Source organism: Pantherophis guttatus, chromosome 2, assembly GCF_059756535.1.
Source record: "Pantherophis guttatus breed Tessera chromosome 2, ASM5975653v1, whole genome shotgun sequence".
Classification (NCBI taxonomy): Eukaryota; Metazoa; Chordata; class Lepidosauria; order Squamata; family Colubridae; genus Pantherophis; species Pantherophis guttatus.
Genome location: NC_142064.1, coordinates 120,485,191 through 120,502,474, shown reverse-complemented (window position 1 = coordinate 120,502,474; position 17,284 = coordinate 120,485,191). Strand labels below are relative to the sequence as shown.

General features: G+C 45.4%; 2 protein-coding genes across 2 annotated transcripts; one reads left to right on the top strand and one right to left on the bottom strand.

The window, feature by feature from the left end:
- Positions 1-1,081: 1,081 nt before the first annotated feature.
- On the top strand, positions 1,082-8,978 carry LOC117675447 (LHFPL tetraspan subfamily member 5 protein-like). The gene is made up of 3 exons (XM_034434079.2): positions 1,082-2,343; positions 7,013-7,255; positions 8,869-8,978. Exons 1-3 carry the CDS (start codon positions 1,911-1,913, stop codon positions 8,895-8,897), a joined length of 705 nt encoding a protein of 234 aa, XP_034289970.1. The 5' UTR covers positions 1,082-1,910; the 3' UTR covers positions 8,898-8,978.
- Positions 8,979-10,495: 1,517 nt separating this feature from the next.
- On the bottom strand, positions 10,496-17,042 carry PCSK1N (proprotein convertase subtilisin/kexin type 1 inhibitor). The gene is made up of 3 exons (XM_034434081.3): positions 16,837-17,042; positions 12,930-13,525; positions 10,496-11,369 (listed from the first exon to the last, which is right to left on the bottom strand). The coding sequence occupies exons 1-3, from the start codon at positions 16,885-16,887 to the stop codon at positions 11,114-11,116; spliced, it is 903 nt and encodes a 300-aa protein (XP_034289972.2). The 5' UTR covers positions 16,888-17,042; the 3' UTR covers positions 10,496-11,113.
- Between the last annotated feature and the right edge of the window lie 242 nt (positions 17,043-17,284).

The window sequence follows — 17,284 nt, the reverse complement described above, 5'->3', positions numbered from 1 at the left end:
ATAGATAGCTTTTTCTGTTGCTTGTTTTTAAATTCCTCATCCCTCCCCAATCTCTACCCATTTTCTTCCCAGGTGTCTGCAGACATTTCCATTCCTGAATCTCCCCTTTTGGTCTGATCCCATCCAACTAATGTTAACAAAAGCATTTACTTTCCTTTTATCCTTCTCAATATTTACTTGCCTCCTGATCCCGGTGTTCCTCTCTTCGCTCTTCTCGGTTGCCATAGCTCGTAGAGTTCCTGTTTTTTTTGAGAAAACACAGTCTAGTAAGGGTATCTTGGATGCTGGTGGGCTGAGCAAGATGGCACTTGGCAGACTGCAGCTACGAGTGGCCCTAGTCCTTATTGGTCTGTTTGGAGGGAAAGCTTTGCTCCCATAACAGTGATAGTTTTCTTTAATTCAGCAAACCTTGAGTTTTTCTTGAGCGTGTATGTTTCTCGGGCGCCTTGTTTATGCTCCTGTTCCGTTGACACGTAACACTCACTCAAATTCATTGTACAGGGAGCTTTAAGCATTCCAAGCATTTCTCAGAAATGCATTTAAAAATCCTCTAAAGTATTTAAGAATTATCATATCCTCTCTACGTTGCAAATGAAAGAAACAGAAAGATGCTGCTCATCTCATTACTCCTGAATTTCTGGCAGAAGAAAGTTGCAAGGTAGATGAGCAGCCAGTCTTCCAGGTATAGTTCTCACTGCAGTGGGTAAGTCTATATTGGCATATATGCCTGTATATCTATCTATCTATCTATCTATCTATCTATCTATCTATCTATCTATCTATCTATCTATCTATCTATCTATCTATATATCAGTGCAGGTGGCAGAAGGCTTGGCTGAATGCTCTTTCAGAGCAGAGCAGCAGATGGCTGAGCTGCCACCCATCTCCCTTATTCCCCCTCTATGTGACGTATCGCACAAACAGTGAGTATGAAGTGGTATAGTCCAGGCAAGGATAATCACCGCTTCAACAAACTGACATATAGCAGTTCTGGATAGCAATGGCCTGCACCAATCACTTGCCTATTTTATTTAAAGGTGCTTGCTGCCTCCTACTGGAAGCTCTAATCCCTTCCCTGGCATTTGCATCCCTATAACTCATGCCTGGGGCGAATAGGAGAAAGGGAGCCTTGTTTCTACCCCCCCACCACCACCCAAGTCCCCTTCGTCTTTCCTTCATCTCTTTTTCCAGTTCTATCAAGCCACGGCACAATTTAGTAGTGGAGAACTGGTGAGCCTCGGCATCCATTCTCTCGTGTGGAAGATTGGACAGCAAATGCTCTGAATCCAGTCCGACTCCTTCCTAGTGGCTGTTGCTCAGAAAGATAGAGGGAGAGGAAGGGGCAAGGCCAGTGGGCATTTGGCCAAGTGGCTGCTTCTGTCTCCCGGGCAGGAGAAGTAAGAAGCAGTGTAGAGAGTGATGAGCTTGGCAAGGAAAAGAAACCAATTCCCTGCCCCCCTCCCCCTCACAGCACCCAGAAAAAGAAGGAAGCCAATCTTGGAGAAGGAGGCAACGTAGCACTGCTCCCCCCTTCCTCCATCACCATCAGCCGAGGAGTGCCGAGACTGCAGAGGAAAAGAGCTTAGCAATCATCACCCCAGGAGATCCCTACGAGGAACGGGGGACGGTGAGGGGGACGGGACACAACTCTGCTGCCAGATTCCAGGGGTGGAGAACCTGAGCAACTCAATGGAGAAGTGGAGCTGCTGGAGCTGAGGTATGCAGAGGTTTTTTTCCCCGAAGGAGGAGGAGTTGAGCAAAGGAAAGGAGAGTGGCCAGAGAAAGGGGTGCATCAACTGGCTTCAGGCGTGAATGCTCTTGTAGGATTTGGCTCCCTGGAGAAAGGAAAAGAAAAACACTTCTTGCAGAAGAACACTTGCAGCAGGTCCCTCAAAGGAGACGTGTGGACCATGTTGGCAGCCCGAGAAGCAGCAGCCCTCTACCAGACCGATTTTGTGCGCAATGCCAGGGCAGTGGGCGCGCTCTGGGCTGGCTGTAGCTTATGCTTTGGCATCTTGGAGGTGGTGGTGCTTATCCAGCCAGCATGGGTGCAGACAGCACCTCTCACCTACCAGCTGCCAATCTCCGGGGCCCTCTCCGACCCCAGCGTGAGCGCCGTGGGCTCCTTCGGCCTCTACCAAGTCTGCACGGAGCAGGACGGGGTCCTCGAGTGTGAGGGATCGCTGGTCACCCTAACCCCCATCCCATCTTTCAAAGCAGCTGCTGTCTTCGTCCTGATGGCCCTGGTGTTGGTGATGGGCAGTGTGGCCTCCCTGGGTCTTTTCTGGGTCTGCAGTGCAGGGACCGTCTACAAGGTGTGCGCCTGGCAGCAGCTTTCAGCAGGTAAGAGAATCCAGGTCGGGCTGTCATTTTGGAAAAGACAAGGAAGAAACTTGGAAGGAGGGAGGGAAGGGAGTGTGGGATAGAGAAAGAACCTCCAAAAGGAGATGCTGCCAAAGCTCAAGTCTCACACAAGCCACGCTGTAAACTTAGTAACTGAATTTGTAAAACACAAAGTTTGGTCTCTTCTTGTTGAGGATAGAAACAGTCAAATTCAGACAAGACCATGCAGGCTTCATTCAGAATAAACAGGAATGTTCAGATGCAAAGGTTATGTTTCCCTTCCACCAGTGTCCCTGAGTATGCTGATTGTTCTTCACTTGCTGCAATGAGAGAAAATTGTTTGGGTTTTTTTTTTATACCTGAGTGAGCCTGCAGGTCCTTCACTATCAGGGATCCTATCTCCATCAAGCTACACTGCACACCTGGCCTTTCACCTTAGAGAATCTTAAGTGGCAAAACTCTTCTTCTGGTCTGATCAGCAATAGCAGCTTTTCTTTTTATTTTATTTTATTTTATTTTATTTTATTTTATTTTATTTTATTTTATTTTATTTTATTTTATTTTATTTTATTTTATTTTATTTTATTTTATTTTATTTTATTTTATTTTTATTATTTTCAATTTATATACCGCCCTTCTCCCTGAGGACTCAGGGCGGTGCACAGCCAGAATTAAAAACATGAAATACAAATATTAAAAACAATTAAAATCTCTATAAATTTGGCCCAAAAATTTAAAAAACCACAAACCAATTAAACATTTAAAAATTTAAAAAATTTCTTCCTAAGCCAGCCCGGCTTGCTGGAAAAAGTGGGTTTTAAGGGCACGGCGGAAGGCACTGAGGTCTTGGATTCTCCTTATCTCTGGGGGCAACTGATTCCAGAGGGTAGGTGCCCCCACAGAGAAGGCTCTCCCCCTGGGGGTCACCAGCCTACATTGTTTGGCTGATGGCACCCTGAGGAGGCCCTCTCTGTGGGAGCGCACGGGTCGCTGGGAGGTCGTCAGTAGCAGCAGGCGGTCTCGAAGATAGCTAGGCCCTATGCCATGGAGCGCTTTAAAGGTGATAACCAAAACCTTGAAGCGCGCCCGGAAGACCACCGGGAGCCAGTGCAGCTTGCGCAGGAGTGGTGTTACATGGGAGCGCCATGCTGCTCCCATCACTACCCGCGCTGCTGCATTCTGGACCAGCTGGAGCCTCCGGGTGCCCCTCAAGGGGAGCCCCATGTAGAGAGCATTGCAGTAGTCAAGGCGAGAGGTGACGAGGGCGTGAGTGACTGTGCACAGGGAATCCCGATCAAGAAAGGGCCACAACTGGCGAATCAGGTGAACCTGATAAAAGGTCCCCCTGGTTACAGCTGTCAGATGTTCCTCCAAGGACAGCTGCATATCCAGGAGGACTCCCAGATTGCGAGCCCTTTCTGTGGGGGCCAAGGACTCGCCCCCAATAGTCAGTGATGGAGTCAACTGACTATATTGGGATGCCGGGAGCCACAGCCACTCAGTCTTGGAAGGGTTGAGCTTGAGCCTGTTCCTCCCCATCCAGATCCGCACAGCCTCCAGGCACTGAGCTTTGAGAATGAAGGTGATTCCAATTACCAGGCTTTGGAGTTACCAAGTCAGAGAAAGTGGAATACAATCCATGAGTAAGGCACAGTGTGAAGCAAAAGTTAGTTCTGCGTCCAGGTAACCCAGACACCAGTCTAAACAAGCTAAACTCTGAAACTGGTCCGAGTTGTGCGAATGTACATTTTATTTGTTTTGTGTTGTATTCACTTTTTTGTGGGGTGTGCCCCGATTTATTTGTGTAATAGTATAGATTATAGAAGGATGTAGAAAACATGCAGGGCTGGGGAAGGGTTGTTGTGTTTGGCAGTCGCTGCCCACCTCTTTTCAATCATTCTTTGTGGCAATAAAGGCTGCTGGCTTGGTTTAGAAATGAATGCTAACCAGTGGTGAAATCCAAATTTTTTTACTACCAGTTCTGTGGGCGTGCCTTGGTGGGTGTGGCTTAATAGGCATGGCAAGGGAAGGATACTGCAAAATCCCCATTCCCTCCCCACTCCTGGGGGAAGGATATTGCAAAATCTCCATTCCCACCCCACTCTGGGGCCAGCCAGAGGTGGTATTTGCTGGTTCTCTGAACTACTCAAAATTTCCGCTACCAGTTCTCCAGAACCTGTCAAAACCTGCTGGATTTTACCCCGATACTAACTTGGCAGTTGAATTATGAACCCAGGAGTCCTGAGTGAATGTAGTTCTCTTCTGCAGGTCTCATTCCTTTCAATTAGGGTACAGTAGGATAAGTTCTTGAAGGACAGTGTCATTTATTAATTAGTAGGAGGATAGTGCCATAGATGTTGATATCATTTCAGACAAATGATTGTCCAATCTCTTTGTAAAAACCTCCAGTACTAGGGGTGGGTTCTACTCACCTTTACTACAGATTCGCAACGGGGCGCATGCGCAGAAGCGTTCTGATGACGTCGGGGTCAGTGGGCGGAGCTTCCCTCCAGTTTTACTACCGGTTCTATAGAACCGATCTGAACCGGGGGCAACCCACCACTGTCCAGTACCCTCAGTGTCCGGAAGTTGTGGGTGCTCCAACACTGGAGATTTTTAAGGAGATTGAACAACCATTTGTTTGAAATGGTATAGGGTTTCTTGCTTGAGCAGGGGCTTGGACTGGAGGACTTCCATGGTCCATTCCAACTCTGTTATTCTGAAATGCCAAAACATGTTGGGGCCGATCAAATTGAAAAACAACCAGTTCTTATCTCTCCCCACTGGCTTCAGAATTGTGGGCCCTTTAGAAAGCATCTTCAATGGACCCCTTTAACTTGGAAATGCTGGGATAGAAACTTCCACAGGTTGAAGCCAATTATCTTGAATTTTCTGTGTGAAACAAAAATTCCTGGTGATCTAAGAGCTCTTGTAAATGATCATTTTTGTTACCTTTCAAATACAACCTTGGGAGAGAAGATATGAGTTCTATGTGGATAAGGTCATGCATTAATTCAGATTCAGACTGGAAAAAGTACCTCAGAGCTCACACGGCATGCAAGTAGCACCTTTGGCAACTCTGTAAACCAGGTTTTTCAAACTGTTGGTAACAACTCCTTATGGGGTCAAGAGCAAGTTTGATGGGCTTGTGCACACCAAGAAGGAACAGTGTTAAAACATATTTTCTCACTGCCTGTATAAGCAAAATTGGGCTTTGCTATTTCATTTCAAACATAAACCCGAGATAAATGTGGAATGTACAGCAGGAAGGTCTTTTTCAGAAATAAAATCCAGATTTCAGGAATTATGCCAAACTTTGTTCAAAATATGGTTGTAAATGTGATAGGGGAGTATTATTGACTTGCAATAAAAATGTTTTATATTATTAAGTTGCAAAGTTCTACCACAGTTTTCATATAGAGTTTAAAACCTGATAATTAAAGTGCAGTAAATGGTATGTTTCTTTCTTGCACAACCTCAAATCAAATGAAATACCGGTAGGTTATTGTATTTGTGGCACTGTCATTCATTTATTGCTTTTAGGAGTCACGGCACTGCAAAGTTGGAGGATACCTGCTTTCAACCAAACTGCTTTTTTCCCCACCCTGGGGTTCTGATGCAAAAGAGTAGGCATCGAGTCCTGCCTCATTTAGCGACCATTTGCAGTTATTATTAGTACAGAAACTTTGTGGCCAATCCGCACGTTATGACCTTCCCAGATCTGTAAAGAAAAGGACAGTTGAAGTAAGATCTTTAGGGTAGTCGCAGTTGCAATCAGTGACAGTTTCACTTAACGACTGAGTTGCCAGTTCCAACTGTCATTAAATGGGTCATTAGGGTCATTTACACTCACCCAGTCAGCAATCATACTGCCTGCTGATTTATTTGTCAAAAGAGCAGAAGAGAACTATCAAATATGAAGCTGCCCCAGTTACCTTGACAGCAGACATGGTGAAATTTCACCTGATTTTGGCTAGGCCAGGCTGGGGGAGGGGTGAACAATGTAGAAACTAAAATAGAAATCTGCAGCGTGCTAATGAGGTTAGAGCCACCGTGGATGCAAGCCGGGGGGGGAGACTTATTTGGACACCTTCTCTCTCCTTTATGCCTATCGGTGGGAAATGTGCTTCCAAAAAAGAGAGAGTTTGAGACTCATTTTTGCAAAAGAAAACTCTCACTTCCAGGTTCAGTGCAGAAGCAGGAAGAGGCTAGCAATCCCAGTGGAAGCTTCATTGTCATGTTTCGTCTCCATGGCTGATTGTGGGAGGCCGTTCAACCCCAAACAAACTTGGGGATCACCCCTGAGTGGAAACCAACCTTCTCCTGCTCTAGAGCTGACTGCGTTTTCATTTTTGCATAAAGCATTCCTTCTTTTCTTGCCGTGTGAACTGGGAGGAGGATATCAAGCCTGGAAAAAGTCAGTGGGTTTGTATTCCACAGCAAGTGTCTGTATCAGTGGTGGATTTCACTTACCTTTGCTACCGGTTTGCATGCGCAGAGCGTATTTGATGATTTCTGGGTGGGTGGGCGGAGCCTCCCGTCGCCACTACTACCAGTTCACACGAACCGGGGCGAACCGGTATCAATCCACCACTGGTCTGTATGGACTCTGTTAATTCTGTCTCACCCCCCTCTTTCTTCTTTGTCTGCCCATCTCTCTGTCTCGCAGCAACTTGTCAGGCTCTTGGCTGCCTGGTCTTCCCAGATGGCTGGGGGGCGCCAGAGGTGAGGGCTCTGTGTGGGCCCCAGGCCAGGAGCTACACCCTGGGTACCTGCTCGATCCACTGGGCCTTTACTCTCGCTTTGCTGGGCATCGCTGATGCGTTGGTTCTGGCCACCCTCGCTTTTGTGCTGGGAAACAGGCAGGACGCTCTCTTGCCTGCGGGTTACACACCACCCCGAGAGGGAAGAGGTAAGCATGGGCACATCTTGTGCCTCTTCTGTCTTGGGTAACAAATGGAGCCAACGAATGCTTCGACAAAGCCAGCCGCATGAGAGGCAGGACTGGCAGCCACGTGAGCCGTTGCTTAGTTACAGGCAATGAGACTCCCAAATGCAATTTGGATTGAAACTGTCCTGCCACTGGTGTTCAGACCGTGATGTGAATGAAGTGCATTCTTTCTTGCATCTTACAAATATCCCTCCCTTTGTCTTACATGTGCAAAATGATTTTTTTAAAAAACCCCGCTTGTTCTCAAGGAATACAAATTCTGTGCAGAGACTCCCTAAAAAACTGGGAGCTGCAAAATCTGGGCCTTCTTCAATTTATGCTAGTCTTTGGAAGAGATACGAAAATATTCTGTTCTTGTGACTAAATGGTTTGAGCAAATGGCAAAGTATTTGTCTCACCTGCCTCCCTTTTGACTACAATGGGAAGGCCAGACTAATTTGTTCAGGGTGGGCTTGTATTAGCCTTGATTTGTGAGATATGTTAGAACTAATAAAGCTGGGCTGGAAAAAAAAATCCAGACGATTATTTGATAGAAATGAAGAATTGGAGCTTTCTGCCTCTCTTTGATCTTTTGCAGCCCAGATACGATAATCCTAAATATATCTCCAAAATTGATATCAGCAGGTTAGTGAGGCTTACTCAAACATATATACATACATTTGTATACTATTTAAGGCTCATTTGAATGATAAATGAGAAATTCACATAGAGACAAACACCAATTGCTGGCCTTTAATCTTCCATTTTACTACAGACTGACATGTCAGGACAATTATAGGAAATTAAAATGGCACAATTTTGTTCCAATTTAAAATGTTGCTAAGTCTGCCAAAAAAAGGCTTAAGGTTAGAGAACATGATGGCATCTCTCAAGTTTGCAGAGTGCTCTGCTCACAAGCCCTGCTGTGGGAAGCTCACATGACTGATTGGTGCGTAAAGCTTCAAAGAGCCAGCAAAACTCCTTGGACTGCAAGGTTAATTATCGCTCAACCATGATGGCAGTTAAAGTCAGTGCATCTGGAGGGCCCTCAGCTGGAGACTGCTGGTTTACCATTTGCCTGTAAATTGAGAAACAATGTCAGAAAAGACAAAGCTGAAACTCCCAGCTTTTCAATATTCCCTTTCTTCTTCAATGTACATGCATTGTGAAGGACTTGCACGCATGTGCGCACATGACAACCAAGGGAGAGGACAAAACATCAGGCCTAACACTTTTTTTAAAAAAAGAAAAAGTACAATTATCTTCAGAAACACTTCAGGAAATGAGTGAAACACTTTTATCTGACTGGGTGATTGCCCATCATTTTGTACCCCACAAGTTCCTTCCTTCCTTCCTTCCTTCCTTCCTTCCTTCCTTCCTTCCTTCCTCCCTCCCTCCCTCCCTTCCTCCCTCCCTCCCTCATAATGTAATCTTTTTAGGGTTTATAAGTGTTTTTAAATGGGTTTTAGTGCTATTTTAGAGGGAGTGAGTAGAGAAGCTGGACTTTGCTTCAAAGCCCCAAAATGCCTTGGGCATCACAGTTTTCAGAAAGTATCTTATCATTTTCTCCTTTTCTGCTTGTGGTACGTGCTTAGGTGTGACTTCAGCGCTGACTCCAGATTGATCCCAACCAGCAAACATTCTTCAGAGTTGGATATGTCATGGTTTTGCTGTACCCATTGCAATAAATTTTAGAAAACGCTAATGTTATGGTGTCTTATCAGTATCTTTCATGACTTTTTGAAATTGTTTGCATAATCCTTTTCTCTCATTCAGGGCTGGACAGCAAAAGGCTCACAGACAATATGTGGCCTCCTAATTCTAGATTTTTATATGTCAAAAATGTAAACACAGTCAAAATTTGCCAGCAAGTTGGGTGATTTCCAAATGATGTTCAGCAGGAAATGACAGGAGGTAAAGACATTAGTAATAGCAATAGCACTTAGACTTACAGTATATACCGCTTCATAGTGTTTTTACAGCCCTCTCTAAGCAGTTTACACAGTCAGCATATTGCCCCCAACAATCTGGGCCCTCATTTTACCCACCTCGGAAGGATGGAAGGCTGAGTCAACCTTGAGCTTGTGAGATTTGAACTGCTGAACTGCAGCTAGCAGTCAGCTGAAGTAGCCTGCAGTACTGCACTCTAACCACTGCACCACCTCGGCTCTAAATTAGCCAGTTTAAACTTTAGTATTTAAAATAATCTCCAAGTCCCCCCCCCCCCCGCTCCAAAATGAAACGAAGGAGAGTGTTTCAGGTCTATCAAGACTGCCATACTCCCTGAGGCCTTTGGCGGAAAATACAGTTGAAAATGAAAAAAGACCTAGTTCCCCAAAAGTATCCAATTCCTGAAATTGTTTGTTGTCAGAGTCCTCTATGACATGAAAAGAATTGAGGAGAAGGTGTGTCCCTCCAGGAGAAGACTCTGTGATTTTCAAGTTGTATTGAACTCCTCATTCAATATGACATCTGGAAGAGAACAAAGTTCTCTTTATGTATAGGGCTGCCCAACTCACTCTCAGGGACTCCCAGAGGCTTACAAAGATAAAACTCGTGGTGCCCTGTGGATTGATCATCACTTCTCTTGTCAGAACTTCTTGTTTGCTTAAGGCAAGTATCTACTAGTAGAATACCAATATAGTTTGACATGGAAATCATTGTTTTTGAAGATTCTTGACTTTTGAAAGCCCAGAGGTAGACTGTTCATACAGCACCAACCTCTTTCTTCTAATAGTACCCTCTAAGTCTTCCTAGATTTAGCGTCAAGTTCTAGTGTAAGGATTTTTGTTTTCTTCTGTGGCTTTTCTTCATTGAAGAACCCAATAAACAGTAGTGTCTGGAAAACTTAAAATATGAAAGTAACTTTTAGGTTGATGATTTGATTAGATTTACTGTCTGGTTCAATCAACTTATTTCTAATACTGATGGATTTAGGACCCCAAATGGAGCTAAAGATAATGGTCTATCTTCACCCAGTCCTGGATGCCCAACTTCTTTCAAACTTAGTTACCCTTGACCTTTAGAGTAGAAAGATGGGAGCCAGCTGAAACTAAAACATGTGAAGGTTAATTAACTAAATATAAGGAATATGATGCCTCCCCATGTATGTCGTCATCATTCTATAAATTTCATGGCAAATTCTGGAGGAGTTCTGAGGGCCACAGCCAAGGTTTCCCAAAAATTTCCACAGGACAACACAAGACTACTACTACAATAAAATACCTGGTGGGACTTTTTATTCAGTAATTAATCAACATTAAAACTCTGGCCACAAGCATGATTGAACATGGCAACAAATCAGCAAGGGCAGCGTTGGTGTTTATGTAGGCCAACGAGGTTTGAACACAAGGGGTCTTACAAACCAGACAGAAACAAGCAGGTGGAAATAGGGAGGGAGGGGTGAGAGGCAGCATCAATGAAGGAGGAATATTAAGGCAGTTGGAAGTTGGGTGGGGGGAGTTGGAGATTTGTTTAAGCCACAATTTTTTTTAAAAAAAGCCAAGATGTGAGAAGGATGAGGATGGTGATACCTAGCTCTGGCTTTGGAGGGAAGTAGGAACTAGCCATCAGTGAAAAACCATCTCCTTAGCTGAAAAGACCTTTCCATCAGGGCACTGAGAAGGTCAGTGAAGAGAAAAGCGGCCGTCCCCTGCACACACTTTATAGAACATAATTGGGATTTGGGGATCCCAGTCCAAGGTTATCCCCCTTCTTTCCCAGTATTTTGGGGTCACAGGTAGGACAGAGGCAGGAAAGAACACGAGGTGTCACTCACAGTCCATTGACATTCAAAGGGAGGGGCTCCCCAGTGTTTCTTTTCACAGAAACCGATTCTCATTATTCAGAGAGATACCGAAGCCTCTGGGTGCCCCCACTCATACTCCGTCTCCCACCCACCCCTTCTCCTTCTGTCCGCTTGACTCGCTGCAGCTCGTCCCCACTCTCCCCACCAAGACGCTTGACCCGCAGTAGATTGGGGGGTTCGGGGAGGTCTCCTCCATCAAAAATGGCACGACGCAGGCGTCGGGGAGCCAGTGGGAGGCGCTGTGAAGGCAGGTTGCTTGCTCCTGACAGGATCCTGCCAATCAGATACCTGAAAAGGACAGAGAAAGATAGAATTGGGGGCTTACCACTCCACTTACCACGCCACCATTTTAATCTGCAAGCACCTTTTGCAGGAAACAGACTCAGGTATTGATTTGCAGACTCAGTTCATACTAAGCTATGATTTATTAAACATGGCTTTTATTAAAAGGGCTATGATGGCTGGGCTCCTGCATATTCTTAAACCATGGCTTACAAACTACAACAGCCATGTTCACACTTCATTCTGAGCCAAGCAAAACTCTTAACGCATTAGAAGGTTTCCCACCTCCATTTCAAAAGCTGTTACAATTCCCCATGTAAAAGAAGACACAGGTCCCAACTCTTCCCTTCCCAAGAACAGAATCTAGGAAAATCTATATGTAAACTGAGGATTGGGGGCGTAGATCCTTTCCCTGTTAAGCTGATGCATTCAGACAGAGAACTGAACATGGGATCGCTGGGCACCAAGCCTTCCCTTCTCCAAATCACACTGGTGACATCAGTGAAGAGGCATCTCTCGATTAGTATGGTGTGGTTATCTGCAATGTAGCTGGAGCTTAATAATGGAGAGGACCAGCATGGGTGGAAATGTCTGAATGTGTGCAAAGGGCCAAACCGGCCAGCTTTTCAGTGATACCTTTATTGTGAGCTGAAATTGAGAGGGGCTGCTCCCTGCAGTTCCTACAGTCAGTTGGACCCATGAACCCACTGCCCAAGCCTGATTTTTCTCTGGAGAGATTGTTACACTTCTCATGTGTAGTCTTTTCCAACTTAGGGAGCTCCAAAAGCACAAGACCAGTTGTATTGGACCAGCTCTCACAAAACATGGCTTGTGCCTTAATTGCAGCTCTTGCCATCTTTTTGCCCCAGGAGGTCTCACAGAATCTTTTGCTGCATAGAAAATCATGGGACTAACCCAGACAGGAGATTTAGCCGTCAAAAGCAAAACGTCACAGGTCTAAGCAAAAAATAATAAACCTGAATGCAATCATAACTGAATGAATCTAATTTTTTAATGTTGTATGCTGTCCGGAGTCACTGGGCATGAGTTGGGCAGCTGTATAAATGTTTAATAAACAAACAAACAAACAAACAAATATATCCTATTGGTTCAAAGTACCTTTCTATTGATGAAATAATGATCATAATTATTATTATTATCAGGAAAATTTTCAAAGAATGCAGGGCGTGAGAAGAATTACAATAGTGCTCCTTTCTTCCCTCTGCAGCAACTCCCTCTCTTAAACATTTATTCCAGAGTGTGGATGGTTCTCAGTGCAGGAGGAGGAGCTGCAAATCTGAAAAATTCCTCTTTCGTGTTATTTGTGCTTCCTTTGTGAACTACTCCCTGAAAGATTATCAAACAACCATTTTGTTTTCTTTTAAAAAGTTTGATTCAATTAAGGTACAAGAGTGGCCTGATTTTACTCAACAGCGAAAAATGAATTGACACAGGCTCAGAGGCACATCCCACTCTATGTTCTATAGCTCAATGGCTGCAATCTGAACATTTGAGAGTTAAATCCTTATTCAAAGCAAACCCTGATATTTTTTCATCTCTGTCTACCTCAGCATCTCGGGGTCCACCTCTCCAGCAGCTTCCTCCTCTGCGCCCAGCTCTTCTTGGGGTTCGAATCCTCCTTCGGGGGCCCAATAACGATTCGGCAGCGCTCTGGGTGGAGAGGAGCCACCTGCCAAGCCAGTCTCATCGTACTCAGGGTACAAGGTTGCCCCCTTGGCTTCATCCCACAGCCTCAGCAGATTTGCCAGGTAGACAGATTCCTGGTCCCGGCGATGCCCATCCTGAAGGAGGCGCTGCAAAGCACGTGCCAGGTGCTTGTCTGGCTGGAACTGGTTGCTAGGTGGGGACACCGCTCTTTCAAGGGCCTGGGCCATTCGCTCATCAGCCAGCTGGTTCCCGGAAGAAGCCAACGCTCGTTCCAAGGCCTGGGCAAAGTGATCATCTTGTAGCTGGTTACCTGGAGTCGACAGGGCCCTTTCAAGGGCAGCCAGCTGAACCAGTTCCGGGTAATACACTTCATTGGCCAAGGCGGTCTCCACAGCTTCATATGGTGCCCCCTGAAGCTCACGGCGCAACCGCCGGCCCCCCCCTGACAGGTTGTGATTCATCCCTCCATGGGAGCTGCCTGTGGTGGGCAGAGGCTGCAAGAAACAGGGAAGATGATTGACAGGAAGTGAATAAATATGGACAGACAGTAATTAGGCTGGGGCCAGGCAGGGAAGGAGATAATTAGATCATTCCTGCTGTGGACTTGGAGCTGGGTCTTTGGCAATGGATTCACTACACATCAATATAAAACAACAGAAAACACCCCCATCAAAGTATAAGTAGCTCAGCACACAAAAAGTTTAATTAAAAATAAAGGTAAGCTTCAATCTGATCATAGGAAAGCTCTTTTAAATCTTATTGATTTCACCAGAGAAGAGCATTTAACTTGCTTGTTAAAATAAATTGGTATTTTTATCTTTGTTATATATACACATGAATTTTAATTCTATCCTTCTCCAGGGAGCTTAGAATGGCATGAGATTCCACAGTTATTTTATTCTCTTGAAGTAGGTTAGACCGTGAGCTAGCAGTTAGACCCTAGCAGGAGGACTTGCAAGTAATCACTGGAAAATGGAACCACATTTATTTAATTTTAAATAAATAAATAGAAGGATGGCTGCATGGATGAATAAAATCATTGATATACAGACACCTCAAGATCAAACTCATCCCCCCCCGATGCATAATAGATAATAGTTGGCTTATTCTAACATTTGTAGTGACATACAATCACAGAAATGACTTCACATAGTAACATAGTCACAGAAATACAAAACAGAAGCTATTTGCAATGCTTTTGTTTCTCTCTCAAATGCCAAAGCATTGAGGAGAAAGGAGTTTCTATTTGTGCCACTGAAAATAACAGTAAGTATTTCTATGGCAAAAGCTAATTTTTGTTAATTAATTAATTAGTCCAATTTATATGCTGCCCTTCTCCGTAGACTCAGGGCGGCTTACAATGCATTATAGCAATAGCCTGCATACTTTTTTGTATATACTTGCTTATTAGGGCTTTCGCCCCCCCGCCCCCCAAGCGGTGTTGTTCTATACAAAGTTGGCTTATTGCCCCCACAATCCGGGTCCTCAATTTACCTACCTCGAAAGGATGGAAGGCTGAGTCAACCTTGAGCCTGGTGAGATTCGAACTTGCACTAATTGCAGGCAGCTGGCAGCTAAGTGCTAGCACTTAACAGCACTTTAGTCCGCTGCACCACCGAGGCTCTTTTAATCATTTTTAATTGGTCATTGTAATGAAGACTGACTGTCACTGACTGAGGTGCATTGTCTATTTATTATACAATTTATAAGCAACCCTATAACTGAAGTTCTGTTGATGTTATCAAGACTTTAAAAAATACAAATACAATAAGAGAGAGAAACAGAGAGAAACAGAGAAAGAGAGAGAGACAGAGCTTAATCTTATTAACTATTTGTTCTCTCTACATACACATACAACACATGCCCACAAACACATGTAAACTACAGTATGTTGAAACATATAAGCCTGATTCCACTCAAACTATATCAGTATGATTCTACGAAAAACAGACGCTCCTCTCAGCATCTTCATTATTGTAATTCCCATTCATCATTCCTATCATCTTCCTTTCTATATTCAGTAGCCCACTTTTCTGTAGAGTAAGTCTGATTAGATTCTTCGGAAGTTATGACAAACCCTCCAGACCTTTGAAAATAAAAGAAACGTCCTGCTCCATTTAGCTATTTGTAGCTAAACAGCTACCCGTTTTTAAAATGAGAAAAATTAACCTGAGCCTCAGCACAGCATGGTTGAAGAGAACGAAAATCAGGGCAGAGAGCATCTGGGAGAATGGGGAAGGAAGTTCTTTTCCCAAAAAAAGACAGTCAGGCATCTCTGCAGAGAACTATATAGAAATCTGTGAGGACGCCAAAGAGACTCTGCAGTCCTCCTGCAGGGTTAGTCACACACCCACCCGCAGGAGGGAAATTAGGAAATCTTGGATAAATCAACGCATCAAAGAATTGCATGGTTAAATTAAACCATGACCTTTCAGGTTAATAGTCAGCCCTCCACGCATCAAGCTGATGTTTTGCTCAGCATCTTACTTAGCTCTGCCTTTGCTTTCAGCCACCCTGGTCCCCCCACCCCACCCCCAGGCAATGATGAATCAGTCATGATGCCAGGAGCAGGGATGGTGGCAAGGGACTTGGTGCTTACATAAAGCATCCATGACGGCATCGCAGAACATGTCTTCTTGCTCCTCCATCCCACATATGTATTCCGTGCTGCACCTTTCATTTAAAACAACAGGCACCTTTCTGTGAGCACACCTGGACACCTTACCCTTATCAGGGAAACATAGGTGTCAGGACACAATGCTTTTTACATAGTCACCTGTCACGCCCCTTCTATAAAAGTCAGATGTACTCACATTTTGCACCCTTTAAGAGTCACTTGTTGAGATGAGCAACTATAGAAATCAAACACATTAATAAATAAAGGCTCACTTTTTTTGCACACATAGTGCTTTGCACCATTCTTTTGCAAACACCACCCCCCCCCCCACACACACAATTCAGTCCTGGCCACAGCCACACAGACAATTTGCAAACCTTGCTTATCCTCCCACCCGCAAGTACCCCACACTCAGCAGTCCTGTGAAACATAACACAACTGCTTCCCGAAGGCACATGTGTGAATCACTTGCACAACAGTGACTTCGCTGGGTAGGTGGGTGAAAAATAGACATGCATGATTCACGGTGCTTTCTACTTTCCTACGACAAATGTCCATGCACGCACGCACGCACACACTCTCATACACACAGAAGTGCAGCCAGATGTCCTTTGCAGTTTGAAATTGCTGGAAGAAGGGTCTTGTATGTAGACTGACACCTGGTCTTCCATAATTCCTGCTTCCTCTGAAAAATCAGGACTTCAGTCAACCCATCACAACACGCAAGTGTCCCTTGGTTGAGACTTCTGATGAGCCCAGCTCTGAATTGGGGACTTGGTGGTTTACAGACGGTCAAGCGTTGCTCCACTTTATTTCGCTACCGTTGATTCCCCCAGAATCCCCCAGATCAAATCCTGGCAATCTGGACAGAGGCGTGTTAAGAGAAGCAGGAATACAGATGCGCCACAAAGAGGCTGACAGACGACTCAAGTAAGGAAGCCAAGCCACAAACTAGGGATGACTACTAACACCCCCCCCCAAAAAAAAAAACAAAATGATGGAGGGAAACAAAAGAGAAATCACCCATTAGCCTACCACCAAAGTATGGGCTACTTGACGTGTAACCAATTCCCCCCCTCTATCTTTGGCTCCCTTGATCGCAGATGTGCATCGCTCGGGGCAATCGCGTTTCGCACGGCCAGCCTGCGTGTCGGACTCAGTCAACGCGTTGGAATTCGCATCTCCTACCTTGGCGGCTCCGAGGCTCGAAAGCAGCGCGAGCAGCAGCGCCGGGCCCATCGCTCCCGAGTCCCTTCGGGAGATAGAGGCTGCCCGGATGGCGGCGGCGGCGACAGCAAGCGAACGACGGAGCCGAGCGCGGTCTGCAACCAGCCCAGAGGACAGCGCTAGTCAGAGCCAGCAGCTCCACCCAATCGCCCCGCCCCGCCGACTTTGGCTCCGCCCACACCCATTGCTCTGTTTCCCCAGCAGCGGGCAGGCGGATGGGGGATGGGAGGGGGGAAGGTAAGGAGACGGGTGGTGGTCCCTATCTTTCCCTTGGAATCCGCGAAGAGGACTTCTGAGCACATGCAGAGTGCACTCCTTTCCCATTGGACAATCTGCAATGAGGCCTTTTCCCTGCTTGGCTCTGGGAACATCTGGAAAGCACTGTTCCTGAGCGCGTGCAGAGTGCACC